Source organism: Physeter macrocephalus, chromosome 2 (genome assembly GCF_002837175.3).
Source record: "Physeter macrocephalus isolate SW-GA chromosome 2, ASM283717v5, whole genome shotgun sequence".
Classification (NCBI taxonomy): Eukaryota; Metazoa; Chordata; class Mammalia; order Artiodactyla; family Physeteridae; genus Physeter; species Physeter macrocephalus.
This window is the reverse complement of record NC_041215.1, coordinates 10,690,672-10,708,203: the sequence shown is the minus strand read 5'-3', so window position 1 is coordinate 10,708,203 and position 17,532 is coordinate 10,690,672. Positions and strand designations below refer to the sequence as shown.

Sequence of the window (17,532 nt, the reverse complement as noted above, 5' to 3'; positions counted from 1 at the left end):
TCTAATCTGCCCCAGGTCCAGTAAATAAACAATTCTTTTTAAAAACAGTCTTGGTATTCTGTGTTTTATATATTACCGATTAATTCACATATGTTAAATACCAACTTGCTAATCATATTTGAAATGAGACATGTCATGTTTTCTGAGTAATGATGCCTGTTCTAAATATCTGTTACTTTTTATGTCTGTAAACTTGAGGATAGTAAATAGGAACCCAATTTTAGGTTTCCCTGTGTGATTTCTTTGATGGGTCAGTGTTATTAACATCTTAAGTATTTTTTTCATTGGAAAAAAAGTTTGAGTTATTTTCACTCAACCACCTGGTTTGTGGATGTGGGAAATAACTTTAAAAGGGATCAAATGATTTGCCCAAGGCTCCCAGTTGAAGAGTGATTTATGGGACCAGAATCTAGATCTCTTATCTTTAGAAATGGTTCCTCTTCCTCTGTTACACTAAGGGCCTGCTAGTAATAAAAGAAACTATGGTTTATCCAGCACTGTGTAATGTCCTGGCCCGACGCTGAGCGCTTTACATGGTCTGCCTCATTTATTTCTCAAAACATCCATTACCTTGGGTGCTATTATAATCCTCATTATGGAAATAAGCAGGCTTGGAAAGGGTCCCCAGATCAGAAAATTAGTAAGTAGACCCCAAAGTGAAAATGCAGCTATGCTCTTTCCTTCTGTCTTTGCTTTCAGACCTGTTTGGAAGTCCTATTTTATAAAACAGTTGTCAAAGGCATTTTGAGGATGTGATGATGGCATTAAAGTGAAAATGTTGCCTTAGGCTTTACTCTTTCACTTTCTAGTTTGAGATGACTGGAGTTTGCGTAAGTACTGTCCCCATTTATTCATTCCTAAAATATTTGGGTGACTGCTGTGTGCAACCAGTTGTAGGCACTGAGATAAACAGAACAGAAAAATTCCCATTATCGTAGGATTTACCTTTTAGAAATTTTACGGCCTATTAATGATAAGTGATATGGAGGAAAAATAAAGCAGGGTAAGTGGATTAGGAAGGCATCACTGAAATGGTATTTGAAAAGTCCTGATGGATATAAGGGAGCAAGCCAAGCTAAAGGTATGAGCCCAGCTCATAATAGCTGGTCAGTAAAAGCTTGCTGAATGAATGTACACGTGCACGAGTCAATCCAGTGGTGAACACAGGAATAAGCTGCAGTGTTCCTGTTTAGGTCTCTGACCTCACTTCCTCGGAAGTAAACGAACATTTATTGTGTAGTAGGCAGTGGATCCCTATCATCACCCTGTTTTGCACATTTGTTCCCCGGGCTGGGGTACATTTCTGTCAGCTCCCTCCGGACCCACTGTCCTTTGGCCAGGACGCGGTGTTGTGCAGCCACCTGCCTGCGACTGGCAGGGAAAGTGTGACAGCCGGGGCAAAACCCCTCCCGCCCAAATGCCTGCTCGATGTGGAAAGGCGCTCCGAGCCCAGGTGGCTGCGCTGGACGAATGGCACCAGGGCCGGGCCCCCGCGGCCCGCTTTCATCTGCCAGCTGTCGGCTTTCCACTCTGCTATTGTAAAGCAGTTATACTCCAATAAAGATGTTAAAAAAAAAAAAAAGTATGGTTACCGGGGGGAAGAGGAGGATGTATAAATTGGGAGATTCGGATTGACATATACACACTACTATTTATAAAATAGTTAACTAATAAAGACCTACTGTATAGCACAGGTAACCCTAATCAATACTCTGTAATGACCTATATGGGAAAAGAATCTTAAAAAGGGTGGATATATGTATGTGTATAGCTGATTCACTTTGTTGTACACCTGAAACAACACAACATTGTAAATCAACTATACTCCAATAAAAATTATAAAAATAAATAAATAAGTAAGATTTGAACCTACAAAAAAAAAGATTACACAGTGGCTGGTTAGATATTCACATATTGATTTGCCTAGTGGTTTCTATTGAATATTTAACATACACATTTAAAGATTTTTAAAACTTATTTCTGAAATTATGTCATTCTCCTGAATAATCAAGAACACTAACCTGCTACCATATTCTCTTTGCCACTCTCTTTTGTAATCATTTTGGTTTTTAATTGCATGATTAATTACCCTCACAATATGCCTCAACACTAATTTTGACTCAAATGTTTTACTGATTAATTTACTTACTTCATTTTCTTGTAATCCATACAAATTTTACTTTCTTTGATTTTGTAATGAATTATGTTTGTAATTAATTCCATCAGAGCTATTCTAGGAACTATAATCTGTGTAAATACTTTTGTTACCCAACACAAGTTCATGTGCCAAACAAACGGAAAAGTCGGAGTTTGGAGCAGAAAAAGGTTTATTGCAGGGCCACACAAGGAGACATATGGCTCTGTTAGATGGCCTTTGGGTCTCAGGGCACATATCTGCTGCATGCCTTCCAAGATTATCAATTTCTGGTGTTCTGGTGGTATTTTTCTAGAGTTGTATGGTTTTTATTACTTTTCAAATTATACATGTGTTTTTGTTATTTTAAAGAATATGAAGAGAAAAAAAGGAGGTAATTATGTGTATTCAGTCTGCCACCTTGTTTTTACTTTGTAAATCTCAATGTTGTCTTGCCAGTAATGGTTCATAATTGTTATTTTATTTTATATTATTATTTTATTGTGGTAAAATACATATAACATAAAATTTACCATTTTAATCATTTTTAAGTGTATAGCTTAATAGTGTTAAGCATATTTACATTGTTGTGCAATCATCACCACTAGTCACCTCCAGAAAATTTTCATTATCCCAAACTGAAACTCTGTACCCATTAAACAATAAATCCTCATTTCCCTCTTCCTTCAACCGTTGGTAACCACTATTCTACTTTCCTTCTATGAATCTGACTCTTCTAGATACCTCATATAGGTGGAATCATACGATTTTTGCCCTTTTGTGTCTGCCTTATTTCACTTTGCATGTCTTCAAGATTCATCCATGTTGTAGCATGTATTGGATTTTCCTTCAATTTATGGCTGAATAATACTTCATTGTACGGATAGACCACATTTTGTTTATCCATTCATCCATTTATTGACACTTCAGTTGTTTCTACCTTTTGACTATTGTGAATAATGTTGCCGTGAACATTAGTGTACAAATACCTGCTTGAGTCCTGGCTTTCAATTCTTTGGGGAATATACCTAGAAGTGGAATTGCTGGATTATATGGTAATTCTATTTTTAATTTTTTGAGGAACAGCCTGTCAACTACAAATTGGCACTTGCCATTGGCACTTGCCATTGGCACTTGCCATCTACCTCTACAAGGTAGATGTGCTGCTGCAGCTGCTGACTTTCAACACCCCCTGGAAGGAATTCAGGGTGGAGAGCAGAAATGAGGCACTCTATGCTCTGGGAAAAACTGGCAGAACAGGTCTTCAGATAGTCAGATATTTTCAGGAGACAATTTTATGAGTCCAATTCTTGCATCTCCTCATATCTAGAAAAGCACTAAGCACCTTCATGGTGATGATTGCTCCTTGTGACTAGCAGAAACCTTCTGCAAAAAAATATGTGCTTGATTGCATGTACTCCTCCTTCACCAAAATCACAACTATACTGACCTCCCCCACTACCTCTTTGGAGCAGTTTCTCAGAGCTCTCTGAAATGCTGTCTCCCAGGCTATAGTCCTCATTTTGCCCCAACTAAAACTTGACTCACAACTTGCACATTGTGCATTTTTTTTAAGTCGACACGCCGTACTGTTTTCCACAGCAGCTGCGCCATTTTACATTGTCACCAGCAATTCACAAGGATTCAATTCCAACAAGTCCTCACCAACACTTGTTGTTTTCTGTATTATTTTGTTTTTGGCTTTGTTTGTTTGTTTTGATAGCAGCTATCCTAATGGGTGTAAAGTGATAGCTCACTGTGGTTTTGATTTGCATTTCCCTAACGGTAATTAATGTGTATTGTTATCTTTTATCGATACATAACAACCAATTTTGTCCAACTTAACTATTTTTACTTTGAAATATCTTTGTCTTTGTAACATTGTGATCCCAGATTTCTTTTTCATATTATTTTTCTGGGTATATCTTAATTCATCTCTTTATTTTCTACCTTAAGGTAACCTTAGATTTTAGGTCTGTTTTTGTAAACAGTAATCGTGGATATTTAAAAAAGCATTCATTCAACACTTATTGAATACGTATTATTTGGTATGTACAGTGCCAGACAATGAGGATGCAGTTGTAAAGAAGGGAAGTACAGTCAATACTTGAAGACAAGCTTTACAATTTAAAGGAACCCTTTTAAAAGAAGTAATGAGTGTCATGAAAAGGGCAATACTAGGTCTATGTTTTTGTTTTTACCCAGTGTGTCAGTTAAAAAATATATCTTTTATCATAGGCTACAAAATTTAGACAATTTTTTTAAATTCAAAAATTTGTTAAATAGATTCTAAGTTTTCTCAATAACCAATAAGGAGCAGCAAACGTCTAGTCTTCCACATTTTCTATTACATATTCACTTTTCCCTCTTACTATCATTGTCATCATAATTATGAATAAAAAGGGTGCGCGAGAGGACACGTGGTTACAGCAAAGGCTTCAACTTCCTCTGCCTTCTAGCAAGACTCTAGCCTTCCGCCGTTGGCCCTTCTCGTACCCCGTAGAGTGCCGTAGAGTGCAGATGTCTGGGAAGTATAGTTCGAAAGGAAAAGCGCTGCTGTTCTCCTTTGCGCACGCGCATTTTTGCCCGGCGGCCTGGCGGCGGCGGCGACAACAAACATCCCTGCGCTAGGTGTTCCCCTTGCCTGCCGTAAGGGCCGCCGCTTCGAGTCCCCGTCCCGGCGAGCCCAGGTACAGACTGCCGGTGAGAGTGGGCCCAGGGTGTGCGCCTCCTACGGCGGGGCCAGGACAGAAGGCCAGCCGCGGCGCGAGTCCCAGCTCTGGGCGTGCCAGCCCAGGCGGCCTTGGCAGGTGAATGCGGCCAGTGGAGGGGGCGTTGCCCGGGGAGGTCTCCCCCGCCCGACAGCGGGGCCTGTGCCTGGGGCAAGGCTCTTGGAGAAACGGCCCTCGAAAAGAGATTGTAGCAAGCTGTGCCTTGTTTCAGGGTTCGTGAACCCTGGGGCGGTTTTCGGCTTTTTCCGTTGGTTGTTTTTTTCCCCCCTAGAGTTTAAACTTTATGTTTATCCGTTTTTGCCAACCTTGTTTTTTGACGTTGTTCTCCTAGAGTGAATCCTAAGTGATTTAACTGTTTTCTTTTTTGTTTAGAGTAATTTTGTCCGCTTGCAAAGTTACTTCCCTTTTCTCTAAATTTTAAATTCATTTCTAGCCAACGAAGCTATTTCTTCTAAGTCTTGTATTTTGGGGCGTGTGGGAGTGGGGAAGGTGGATAGGTAATGTTTCCTTTTACGTTTAAGGAGCTTTGATAACTCTTTCTTCGAAAGGAAACACAATTTCCAAAAACACAACTAATTTTTGGTTGACTATTTCTGAAAAGGACACCAATGCTTAAAATGACTTTTGAAGAATTATTTTATCATAATTACTATAGCTCAAAGTACCTAAATGCAGGTGTGTGGAATATTTATGTCATTTCTCAATGATTAAACATTTCCATGAGTCCAGTGTGACTGCCCTTTACACTGTTAATGCATATCAGATGGCCCTTAGTTTGATTCCTCTTTATTCATAAACCACTGGCTGAAAGGTAGCAGGCCCAGCGACTGGCAGTCTTACTGCCCACTCCGGTTTTGGTGGTCAAGCACAGGGCCCCTCCCACTCAGGAATGCCTGGGCTTCCAGGTTCCTTCTGGTTTCCTTCTGCAGGGTACTCAGTGTGTGGTTCTTAACCTAGTCTAACCCTGATGAGGACGGGAGTGCAGACAGGATGGAGAGAGCTCACAGTTTCTTTCTCCGTTTCAGGTGCCTTCTCCAAGAGGAGCAGGCAGGAGGGAGACATGGCCACAAGATTGCTGCCAGCCCAGCCTCTGGTATGTGAAGGCTTCTTTCTTGAACTGCCTTCTGGGTTCAGAGGTGGGGAACATGCTTCATCCACTGTTGAGCTTTTCTAAGTAATGAAGCCCATTGAGGGACCAGAAGGCCTGGTAGTTGAGGAACTTCAGAAAGAAGGTGTTTCCCTTGCTGCAGGGCTAGTCTCATTTTGAATTTTCTACATAACAGTTAGTGCTTGTTGACTAGGAAATGAATGGGCCCACAGGCCCCATGCCAGTGCCACACCCAGAGCTTTGTGTGAGATCAGGTCTGTTTTGCCTTGGGGAGGGCAGAGACAGGGGGGAGTCAGATCTTTCCATAATGCTAGGAAATCGAAGAGGAAGGTCTCTGTCCTCAAGGCATTGAGAACCAGTCTCCTCCAGTAATACCTGGTAAGGGTCCAGGTGATTTTCTAAGAAGATCCTACAAAGAACACCTCTGAGTCAGCAGGTTTGGTCAGGGATACTCCCTCCTATTGTGCGATTTTGCACATGCAAGCAGGATTAGGCTCGTACAGATGGTGAAAGGAAAAGAAGTTGCAATTTGGGCAGTGGTTTGCGGGGACAGATTCGGGAAGTGAGCCTTCCCTGAGGTGGGAAGCATCTGGTTCACAGTGATTTTTTTCCCTTCTTTGCCCTTTCCCTTGGGGAAGTATAATTAAAAACATAATCTCTTCCCAACCCAGGAAACCTTTCCACAAAGGTAGAAGAGAAAGAAAACACTTTTGTTATTGAATAAACATTAAGCCAGAATATAATGTGCATCACAGGCAATCCACTAAAGAGGGTGCAAAGACCGAAAACTCACTCTTATATATAGCTAAGTGCTATAACCCAATTTCGCAATTTGGAAATTTGTCAGGTGACAAGTTAGGCCCATCTCCTCCCAGGAATTGGGAATGTTGGCGCATTCAAAGAAATGGTTACCAGGTCCTTGAGGAAACAGTCCTGAGTTGTGAGACTGACAGATTGTTTATTTAGCTATTAAAAAGATTTACATACATTTGGTAAGGACGAAGAAAGAAATTCAGAAAGAAAATGGAGATTGGGGTGGGAGTCTTCTCACTTATTTCCAACAGCCTCTTAGTTTTAATTTGTTTTTGCCCTTATCAGTCAGAGAACATCCCTGGCCTTGTGATCTCCTTTCTGGGTTTTGGGGATAAAGAGAAAGTGTGGAAGTATTTCTGCCTCTAGAAATGTGTCCTAAGGAAATAGGCTTTGCACACTTTTTTGTGATGTGCAGGGATGCTCAATCCAGAATTTTTAGGGTTACTAAAATGGAAACAACCTAAATGCCCACCAGTAGATTAGTTACCTAAGTGCCCACCAGTAGATTAGTTACCTAAATGCCCACCAGTAGATTAGTTACCTAAGTGCCCACCAGTAGATTAGTTAAGTAAACCATCTAATAATCTATAAGTAATCTATACAGTGAGATGCTGGGCAGCAAATAAAAAATGTTGTTGGATAAAGTTACCTGTGTAACATTTTATTTTTGTTTAAACTTAGAGCCATACTATCATGTAAAAGTCTGAAAGGACATACAGCAAGAAGTTAATAAACCTTGTTTCTAGTGGTAGAAAGTTAGATTAACATTCCTTTTTCTTTTGCTTATTCCTAACTTGCTTTAAAAAAAAAAAGATTCCTAATAGTGAAAGAAAGGGGCCACTACTTTAAAAGAGGTGACTTGTGATGCAGTGAAGCGGGAGATGTTAGTGAAGGCAAGTTCGTGTCCCTGATGCACAGTGAGGCAAAACTAACCAAAACGTCGGAGTTTGGAGTGGAAGAGGTTTATTGCAGGGCCAGGCAGGGAGAACGGATGACTTGTGTTAAAAAAAAGTTGAACTCCCTGACTATTTTTGGGGGATAAGTTTTTTTAGGGAAAATTTGGGGTGAGGGCTGCAGAGTGTGTGACTTTCTTCTGATTGGTTGGTGGTGAGGTAACAGAGCAGTATTCCAGGACTCTTGCTCTCAGCCTTAAGTAACATTCTCTCTCTGGATGGGGGCCTTAATTCCTGCAGAAGAACTCAAAGGTATATTGTTATGTATGTCCCTTGAGCAGGAACTAGGACCCTGCTTTTTCGCTGCACTGTTGTTTCTTGACAACAGAAACAGTTACCTTTGTTTGTCTGTTCCTTTGTTTCTGCATTCCCTCACTTCCCTGATTAGCAACTGTTTGAATATGCTCTTTGGTGTTCAGGAAGGTCTAGGAAGCTGAAGCCCTTTTCCTACAAACAAGAAATGGGGGACATGGAAAGGCTCTTTGTATACAGGAGGGCCCCACAGGCTCCTGCTTGGTATCAGAGAGAGGTAGAACAAAGACTTCTGGGGTGGGGAGAGAGTCCCAACTGCAGCCTTCTCACCTGGCTTTTCAAAGACTGTGCAGCTCACCACGCTGGGCCCGCTCCTGGGAAAGCCATGCCTGGGGCATTCTCTGAGCCTCCCTTACTGTGACTGTCAGTGTCCTCTCGCCCGGGACACAGATGGCCCACGGTGATGACAGAATCCAAGCACACCTGTTCCTCCTTGAGTGAGTGTACTGGAGTCTCTAAAACCTTCTAAAACCCAATTCTCATGTCTCACCTGTAAAATGAGTTTGGTCTAGGTGATTGCACATGTCCATGTCTAGAGTTCAGTGTTTCCATCATTCTGATTTTATTTAATTATTTCAAGTGCTTTACCTTGTTTGGCTGCTGTGTTTCATTTTTCTGGGGACACAGTGCTTCACTGACAGTAGGTAGGTGACAGATATATATGTGATCAGTAATTGAGGGGTGGTCAGGAAGTATTCAGCCTGAAATTCTCAGAACCTAGAGTGGTGACAGTGTTGCTGCCCAGTCATCCCACAGAGGGCATGGCCCTGGGTGAGCAAGAATGGGTTTCTGTTACAGGAGTCTGTGACGTTCAGGGATGTGGCTGTGTTCTTCAGCCGGGATGAGTGGTTGCATCTGGACTCTGCGCAGAGAACCTTGTACCAGGAGGTGATGCTGGAGAACTACAGCACTCTGTTCTCGCTGGGTAAGGACCTTTCCTTGTGATGTAGAATCTGCTGGGGGAGCACCTTGGTGCCCTCTCCAAGGAGGACACTTGGAGGGCATGGCCAGGTTCAGCCCACAGGTGGACTCAGAAAGTAGTGGTTGCTATTGCCCTTGGCCGCCGAGACAAGTCTCGGCTTGGTAGAATTGGTGATGGGCATCCTCTCTGTGCTTTTCCTGTCTTCTGCCCCCTGAACTCTGTCCCTCTGGGTCTCACAGGAGGTTCCAGCTTAGAGGAGTGCACAGCCAGAGCCCTAACTTTCTTCCTGAGACCACCTCCTGGCCATCCTCTGGGAGCCCAATTTTAAGCCCTTCTCAGAACAAATCTCTTTCCTCTCAACTGTCCCTCTGCCCCAGACTCTGGGGCTGGATCTGAGTGTCAGACTGGCCACTCATGTCTGCACCATGGATTCATTCTCTTTCTTGCTCATGAACAGGGATTCTGTTTTCCAAACCAAAAGTTATCCTCCAGTTAGAGCAAGGGGAAGACCCCTGGATGGTGGAAAATGGAGTTTCTCAAAGCACATGTCTAGGTGAGTGACAGTAATTGGGAAATGGGTATAGCATTTTCTGACTGCTTGGGCTTTGCTGATCAGTGAGGAGGCTGCACTCAGGAGATACTGACAAAGGCCCTCCTTGATGTGCCAGGCCAGGTGAGAAATGCTGGGAAGGGCATATCCTCACTTGACCTTTTTCAGTACCTGGTACAGCAGGTTCAGAGGGAGAGTTGAATTCTTCCAATATGGGTTGCGTTTTTGTCATATGTCCTTTGTAATTTGAATGCAGAATATGTAATGCAGTATGTAATGTGTAAAGGTTTGTGATTCATATCTCCCCCCTTTTTTCTTGCTTTTACTGGATTGATTATTTTCTTAAATTATTTTCTTTTTATGGTCTGAACAAACCTTTTATCACTACAATGCATTTCTCATTGTCCCATCTTGGGTTTTTGCTTTGACTTATCTGCAACTTTTTACACATGTTTCAGCTAAAAAAAAATACAAAAGAAGAAAAAACAAAACAAAAAAAGATGCATGTATATTTTGTACTATGCAAGAGAGAGAAAGCAAGGTTAGCAAAGTGGTAACAATTACTGAATTCAGGCAGAAGGTTTGCAGATGTTCAACATGGCTTTTTCCTAATTCTTTTGTGTGAAAAATTTTAAACTAATATGTTCCAGACCCTGGCTTCTAGGACATATCTCTCAATCTCTAAAATCCCTGTGGGTTGCTGAATCATAAGCTCTTGCTTTCTGTTCTACTTTGAATTTTGTCTTTGTTTCTGACACCAGAGGATGGCTCGCTTTTTGAGTTTTGCTGCTTGTCCAGAATTTATTTCTCTTGATAGCAAGAGATAGCCTTTCTATGTCACTTCAGTCTGTGTTTCTATTCATGAACTCTGTCTTCAGATTTTTTCCTTTGGTTTGACTAGAATATTTACTGTGTAATGTTTTCAGAAAGGTTCGTGTGTGCTATATTTGTGCATGTCTATTATCAATTCTTTTACCTCTCCTGTGGGAATTATGTTTGGGATCTAGAATTCTGGCATCAGTTTTTATTCCCAAGAATTGTTCAGACTTTGCTCCACTGTGTTGGTGCACTGAGTATTGTTGATTAAAAGTCCTCTGGAGTTTTTTCCCCTCTATTTCCTGTATAGAAAACCTTTTCCCCCTTTTTTGTCTTCTATCTAGAATATTATAAGATATCCTCTTTGTCTTTGGAATTCAGAAGTTTCATTAAGTTATATCAAGGAGGTTTGACTTTTTTGTTTTTGTTTTTAATATTATTCGGCATTCACGGGGCCCTTTGCTTTGAAGACCCAAGTCTTTTTTCAGTTCAGGGATCTTTTTTCTACCACATACTAAAATATATTCTGCCATATTCCATGGACAATTGGAGAAGCCTGACTGTAAGAATAACAATATAATAAAATAGAAATTCAATCAGAACTGTAGAAAATAAATGTATCTGTTGTAAGAACCAGGATGGTAGCCAAGGATGAGTTTCAAATTTGGCTGTGAGCTTTCTAGTTGGCAAAGAAATCATTAGTTTCAAATTGACTGTGTTCTTCTTTTGCAAGCATTAAAAAAAATTAATTATTTTAAATTTGTTAAAGGTGTGCATGGTATTGTAAAAAAAAGAGGAGCAAAAAAAGGAGATTCACTTGAAATTTTACCAACTGTGCTGAGCCATTGTTGATATTTTACTATTTATCTTTTCAGACTGTGAATATTTGTTTGAGTGTGTTTGTACATGAGAGAGAAAGACACACGCACGCAGAGAAACAGATTGATTATACATATTGTTCTTGAGTTTGTTTTTAATTATGAATGTCATTCAATTATTTAGCCATCATTGAATAGAAGTCTACTTCATTGAAAGAACTCTAGTGTATTGTTAAGCCATATTTTATTAAACAATCTTCCTTTTGGAAATTTAGTTTCCCATTTTTCCCTATTAATATTGCTGTCATGGCTATGGAATACAAAAGTAAATGTAAGGGGAAGAAGGTCTGAATAATTGTAGCATAAAGGCATGAGCATTATGATTAAAAAGATTTCTTGAAAAACTATTCAACTTCGTTATAAATCAATGAAATTCAAACTAAAGCAATGAGATAACCATTTTTCTCTTTAATAGGGAATATTACCAAAGGTTAAGAACTACACATCCAGTGTTTTGCTACTGTTCTGAGCAAGAAGCAATATCTTTAGTGGGATTTTGATTGGAAGTCTTCCTGGCTTTATTAAAATCAATCCCAGGCTTAGAAATTTATCTTAAGAAAATAATTCCATAATTGTGCAACGTTGCAAAGATAGTGTAAAAGAATGTTCCTTATAACATGAGGCATTACTAGGAGTAACTAAAGCTAAGTGACACCAAAGGAGATTTATTAAATATGGTATATTCATGTACTGGAATATTATGCAGCCATCAAAATGATGATGTCAGCCTACATTTATGGACATGGAGAGAGTTCATGATTTTTTTTTAAGTGAAGTGGGGGAGGGGGAAGTTTTAACCACTTTAATTTTTTAAGTAAAAATGTTTTCTTTATATACAGAAAAATTTGGGTGAGCTGAATTCCACATATAGCAGTGATTATATTTGTATGATGTGTTTATGGGTGAACTGTATTTTCATTTTTATAGTTTTCTGTAGTTTCTTAATTTTTCTTACAATGATTATATATTTCCTTTTTAGTTAAGAAAATGAAAGCTCTTTCATAAGGTACATTCACTGCTTTTGAATCAGTGATCCCATTTCTTGCACTGTATCCTAAGTGATCAAAAAGGTAGACAAAATCATTTTCAAAAATGTAGTCTTCTCCCAGTATTTCCTGTATGGCACCCATCTCCATTGGGTTCCCCAAGCCAAAAGCTAGGTGTCATCATTCTTGAATCTTCTCACTTATTCTGTACCCCCTATTCACAGGTGAACATACCTGTCATCTCTGCCTTTAAAATATCTCAGTGTGCCTGATTCTGCTATCATGCCAGTGCAGACTGCCATCACCTTCCTCCAGGAAGACTGTGGCAGCCTCCTAATTGGCTGCTCTATACCTGTCTTTGTTCTGTTTTCCTCTGCCCCCAATTACATCCCATTTATCACACAACCATCCCCCAGTGATCCTTAGAAGAAATTCCAAACACATTCCTATATCTTACAAGATGCCACATGATGTGGCCCCTGCCCACCTCATTTCCTCCCATTGTAGCACTCTCCCCCAGTTCCCTCTTGCCTAGGCCACACTGGTTCTTTATCTGTAAATACACAAAGCTTACTCCTGCCTTAGTGCCTTTGTAATGGCTCTTTTTTCTAGGTGGAATCATCTTTATACCCACGTTTTTTCATGGCCAGCTCTTGTGTGTTATTTAGATCTCATGTTTAATTTTATTTCCTCATCACACAGTTTAAAATATCAGGTTTTTCACTCATACTACACATTGCCTTGTTTTTGTTTATTTTCTTACAGTTCTCATTACTCCCAATACTTTATTTGGTTACTTGGTTATTGTCAGTGTTGGCTACTAGAATGTAAACCTTGTGAAAATTGGACTCTTATCTGGCATGTTCCCCATAACCCTGAGACTTGACCTTTGCATGGTAATACATAGTGGATACTCAGTAGATATTGTCTGAGTGAATCAGTGAAGTTCATTACAACATTATGCATAGCATTCAAATGAGTCCCAGAACTTCAGTAGCTGAGGTCTGGTGTTTCAAAGAGCCTTTTAAGGGCAGTGCTTCTTCCACTTTTTGTTTATAGCCCCTCTGCAGTTTTCTCTTGGATTTGGCTTGAGTACACTGGTGGCTGACCTGGAAGATGAAGCTGAATAACAATACAACCTGCTGTACACAGAAATGCTGTATACCCTGCTGACCTATGCTGTGTTACTAGATCAGGTCTGGCTCTACTGGAAGAGCTGCCCTCTCAGTTCCTCAGCCCACCCACACATAGGTTTCTTCAGACCCTTTCCTACCCAGGCACATCTTCCATCCTGCTTTCTTCTCTTGCTCTTCTTTTTTCATCCTTTTCTAAGGACTCCCAGGATACATTTGTTAGCCATCCTTGTATATGTTGATGTCATTTTTCTTTATTCTCAGTGCAAGAGAGAATTACATGTTTCATTTATTTTAGGATGGGAGAGCTTGTTTGAAACCACAGTTTCTGAAGAAGAAAATCAAGAAGTAATGAATCAACTCATAGGTGATGGTCCTTTTGACTTCAAGTTGGGAGAAATCTACATAAATGAGGAAAAACTAGAGAATCAGCAAGGCAAAAAGAACAGACCTTTGAGGGAAGTCTTAGTTACCATCAAGAAAACCTGTATGAAGGAGAAGAGCTTTACAGGTATTGACCTTGGGAAAAATCTTGATCTAAAATTATCACTTATTAGAAAACCCAGAATTGTTTCCAGAGGAAGGAAACCCTGTTCACAGCAGTATTCAATTCTATTTAAACAGCTGGGAATCAACACAGTGCGTAAGTGTTACAAGTGTAGTGTCTGTGGAAAAATCTTCCTCCACAGTTCTTCTCTGAGTAAACATCAGAGAATCCATACTGGAGAGAAGCTCTATAAATGTAAGGAATGTAGGAAAGCTTTTAGCCAAAGCTCATCTCTAACTCAGCACCTGAGAGTTCATACTGGAGAGAAGCCTTATATATGTAGTGAATGTGGAAAAGCCTTCAGTTTCACTACATCTCTCATTGGACATCAAAGAATGCATACTGGAGAGAGACCCTATAAATGTAATGAATGTGGAAAAACATTTAAAGGTAGTTCATCCCTTAATAATCACCAGCGAATTCATACTGGAGAAAAGCCCTATAAGTGTAATGAATGTGGGAGAGCCTTTAGCCAGTGCTCTTCTCTTATTCAGCATCATAGAATTCATACTGGAGAGAAACCATATGAATGTAGTCAGTGTGGGAAAGCCTTTACTTCAATATCGCGGCTAAGTAGACACCATAGAATTCATACTGGAGAGAAACCCTTTAATTGTAATGAGTGTGGAAAAGTATTTAGTTACCACTCAGCTCTTATTATACATCAGAGAATTCACACTGGTGAGAAACCTTATGCCTGTAAAGAATGTGGGAAAGCTTTCAGCCAAAGCTCAGCTCTTATACAACATCAAAGAATTCATACTGGAGAAAAACCTTACAAATGTAATGAATGTGGGAAAGCTTTCTCCTGGATTTCACGGCTTAATATACACAACAGAATCCATACTGGAGAGAAACCATATAACTGTAAGGAATGTGGAAAAGCCTTCAGTTCCCACTCAGCAGTTAATACTCATCGAAAAATTCATACTGGAGAGAAACCTTATAAATGTAATGACTGTGAAAAAGCCTTCAACCAAAGCTCAGCTCTCATTCAGCATCAGAGAATTCATACTGGAGAGAAACCATATAACTGTAAAGTATGTGGGAAAGCCTTTAGACAGAGTTCATCCCTTATGACACATATGAGAATTCATACAGGAGAAAAGCCTTATAAATGTAAAGAATGTGGGAAAGCTTTCAGTCAGAGCTCATCCCTTACAAATCATCAGAGGACTCATACTGGAGAAAAACTATAAGTTAAATGCGTGGGAAAAAACCTTCCAACTGAAGTTAATTCCACATGAAATATCAAAGAATTCATCTTGGGGAGAAAATCATGAAGATTAGTTAATTGTGTATTAAACTTCAGAATTTAGACCTCATCAAACATCAGAGACTTTATGATGTAAGATAACCTTATGAATATTAGGAAAGCTTCTATAAGATGTTTTTTCATATATTCTTAAGTTATTACTGATTATAAAATAGAAAATTTGTCAGATCAAAGGGTTAGTATTTTATTTGCTTTCTAGTGATGTATGATAACAGCCACCAGCTTTCACAGGCATCACTGGGAAGCATGTTGATTTATGGAAAAGTGCAGCCATAAAATCCAGACTTCAGATTAATCTAGGATTCTATTTTTTTGAAACTGCAATTTGAGTGTTATGCAAGCCAGTTGTACTAAGAAGAATGTATTGGAGAGGAAGTGTAAGCAGGTGACCTGGAGCTACCTCACTGTCACAAAAATTTATTTTGTAAGAGTTTACAAGCAACTTCTGTACTTGGTGGTTGTTAAAACTTTTGAGTTATTTCTCCCCTGCTTCCTAAGCCATTCACCTGAAAATAAAATCACGCTGTAAACTGCAGGTGTAAGTCCTGTGAGTTTTCTCCCCAACTATTCCAAACTCTGAATCAGATCTAAAGTCACATCATTTCAAATCACAGAAGGCATGGTATTTCACTTGTTTTTCTCTTAAGATGATTACCTTTGCTGTGTTAAGCTGAGAATTAGAGGTTGTTTAGATAACTACTGCTTTTGCAAGTTAATTTACTGATAAATGTTGTTAAAAATCATCTTGCAATGTAGCCATAGGGAGTGTGACTCTTGGCCCCCAGGTTGTGCCTGCTTCCTTGAGTTCTCTGGTTACCAGCCACCAGTAAGGCCCAGGAACAACATGGAACTTGGGTTGTCCTCCTAGGAGGTCAAGTGAACAAGATAACTTTCACTCTTACATTCTGCCTTCACCTCCATCAGATGATGCTCTCTCCCTCGCACACTCTGAGGGCCACTAGACAAAAATTCAGGCTCTAAGTTCAGATGCTTTTTCCTCCCCAAAATGGGCTATGCCCTTTAACAAGTTATCCCAGTAAAGCATTTCTAAAATGTTAACAATAATCTGAGCAAGCTAAAAACAAGTCATACTAAAATTGTTGAGCTTCACAGAAGTTCAGAGGTTAACATCCAGTTTTGCCAATTTTATCAGGAGTAGACAAGCAGTTAAGGACAGGAATACTCATTTCATTTAAAAAACTGTTAGTTTCTATTTGCCAAGGTGCTAAAACAAAACAAAAACTCCAAAATGTTATTATTTGGGGTGGAGATTAAGCAAAGCAAAAATCAGTGAATTCAGCTTTGCCTCCTGGGACTAAACAGGCTCATTGTTTCAGACTTGTGAGGAACAAACTCTTCTGGGTCATTTAGTACTCTACCTGCAATGTCTGTTTCCCAACAACCATTCTTTTAAATTCTCTAATTACCTAAGGAAAATTCCTAGGAGACACATAACTTCCCAATCTTAGTTTGGAGTGCTATACCAAAATACCACAGACTGGGTAGCTTATAAACAACAGAAATTTATTTCTCACAATTATGGCTGGGAAGTCCAAGATCAAGGCACCAGCATAGCTGTATTGTGGTTAACCCTCTTCCTGGTTCATTTCTGGTGACTTCTCACTGTGTCCTCACATGGTGAGGGAGCTGTCAGGGGCCTCTTTTATAAGGTCATTGATCTATTCATGAGGGAGGTACCCTCATGATCATCATCACCCAATGCCCCACTTCCTAATACATCACCTTTGGGGTTGAATTTCAACATGAATTTTGAGGGGACACAAACTTGCAGATAATAGCATTCCCTAAGTATCAGTAGTCCTAAAATCATCAAAAAATTAAATCTAAAAATCACACAAAATATTAAGCCTAGTTATTTTTAAGGTGAGATCTATCAAACTTGAATGTAACAGATTAAGTCTTTTGCAGGATCTTTCAGAGGAGATAATCTATAAGCATGATGATTCTAATATAACCCAGTACCAAAATCAGACAAGGAAAATACAAGACAGAAAAATTGCAGGCAGATATCATCTATCAACAGAAATGTAAAAATCCTAAACAAAGCATTAGCAAATGTAAACCAAAGTACCGAAACATAGATAACACATGATAAATACAGATTTTTCATGGGAATGCATGGGTTATTTTAACATTAGGAAACTTACAGATGCTGTGCACTACCTTAATATTAACAGAAGTCCATATGTTCATCTCAATACATGTAGGAAAAAACCCAAAATACGCAGTACCTACTCATGATAAAAACTTTTAGCCAAGCAGCAGTAGAAAGGAACTTTCTAACCAGATAAAGTATTTAACAAAAAACCTGCTGAAAAAAATGATAAAAGGTTAGAAGTATTCATGACATG

At 39.5% G+C, this 17,532-nt stretch overlaps 1 protein-coding gene across 3 annotated transcripts; it reads left to right on the top strand.

Moving 5' to 3' along the window:
• The first annotated feature begins 4,728 nt into the window (after positions 1-4,728).
• On the top strand, positions 4,729-16,969 carry ZNF879 (zinc finger protein 879). 3 transcript variants are annotated; one of them, XM_024116303.3, is made up of 5 exons: positions 4,729-4,824; positions 5,892-5,959; positions 8,851-8,977; positions 9,432-9,527; positions 13,636-16,968. In XM_024116303.3, exons 2-5 carry the CDS (start codon positions 5,927-5,929, stop codon positions 15,081-15,083), a joined length of 1,704 nt encoding a protein of 567 aa, XP_023972071.1. In that variant the 5' UTR covers positions 4,729-4,824; positions 5,892-5,926; the 3' UTR covers positions 15,084-16,968. The 3 variants fall into 3 exon arrangements, with proteins under 3 accessions (XP_023972071.1, XP_028354085.1, XP_028354078.1); XM_028498277.2 differs by lacking the exon at positions 4,729-4,824 and adding an exon at positions 4,846-4,944; XM_028498284.2 differs by lacking the exon at positions 9,432-9,527 and having other exon boundaries at positions 13,636-16,969.
• Positions 16,970-17,532: the final 563 nt, after the last annotated feature.

What these genes read in the sequence shown, in the direction of transcription:
- ZNF879 (XM_024116303.3), top strand. Translation starts at nt 5,927, where the DNA reads ATGGCCACAAGATTGCTGCCAGCCCAGCCTCTG. An exon ending in TGCTGCCAGCCCAGCCTCTG is followed by an intron (nt 5,960 to 8,850) that starts GTATGTGAAGGC and finishes TTTCTGTTACAG; the next exon opens with GAGTCTGTGACGTTCAGGGA. An exon ending in CAGCACTCTGTTCTCGCTGG is followed by an intron (nt 8,978 to 9,431) that starts GTAAGGACCTTT and finishes GCTCATGAACAG; the next exon opens with GGATTCTGTTTTCCAAACCA.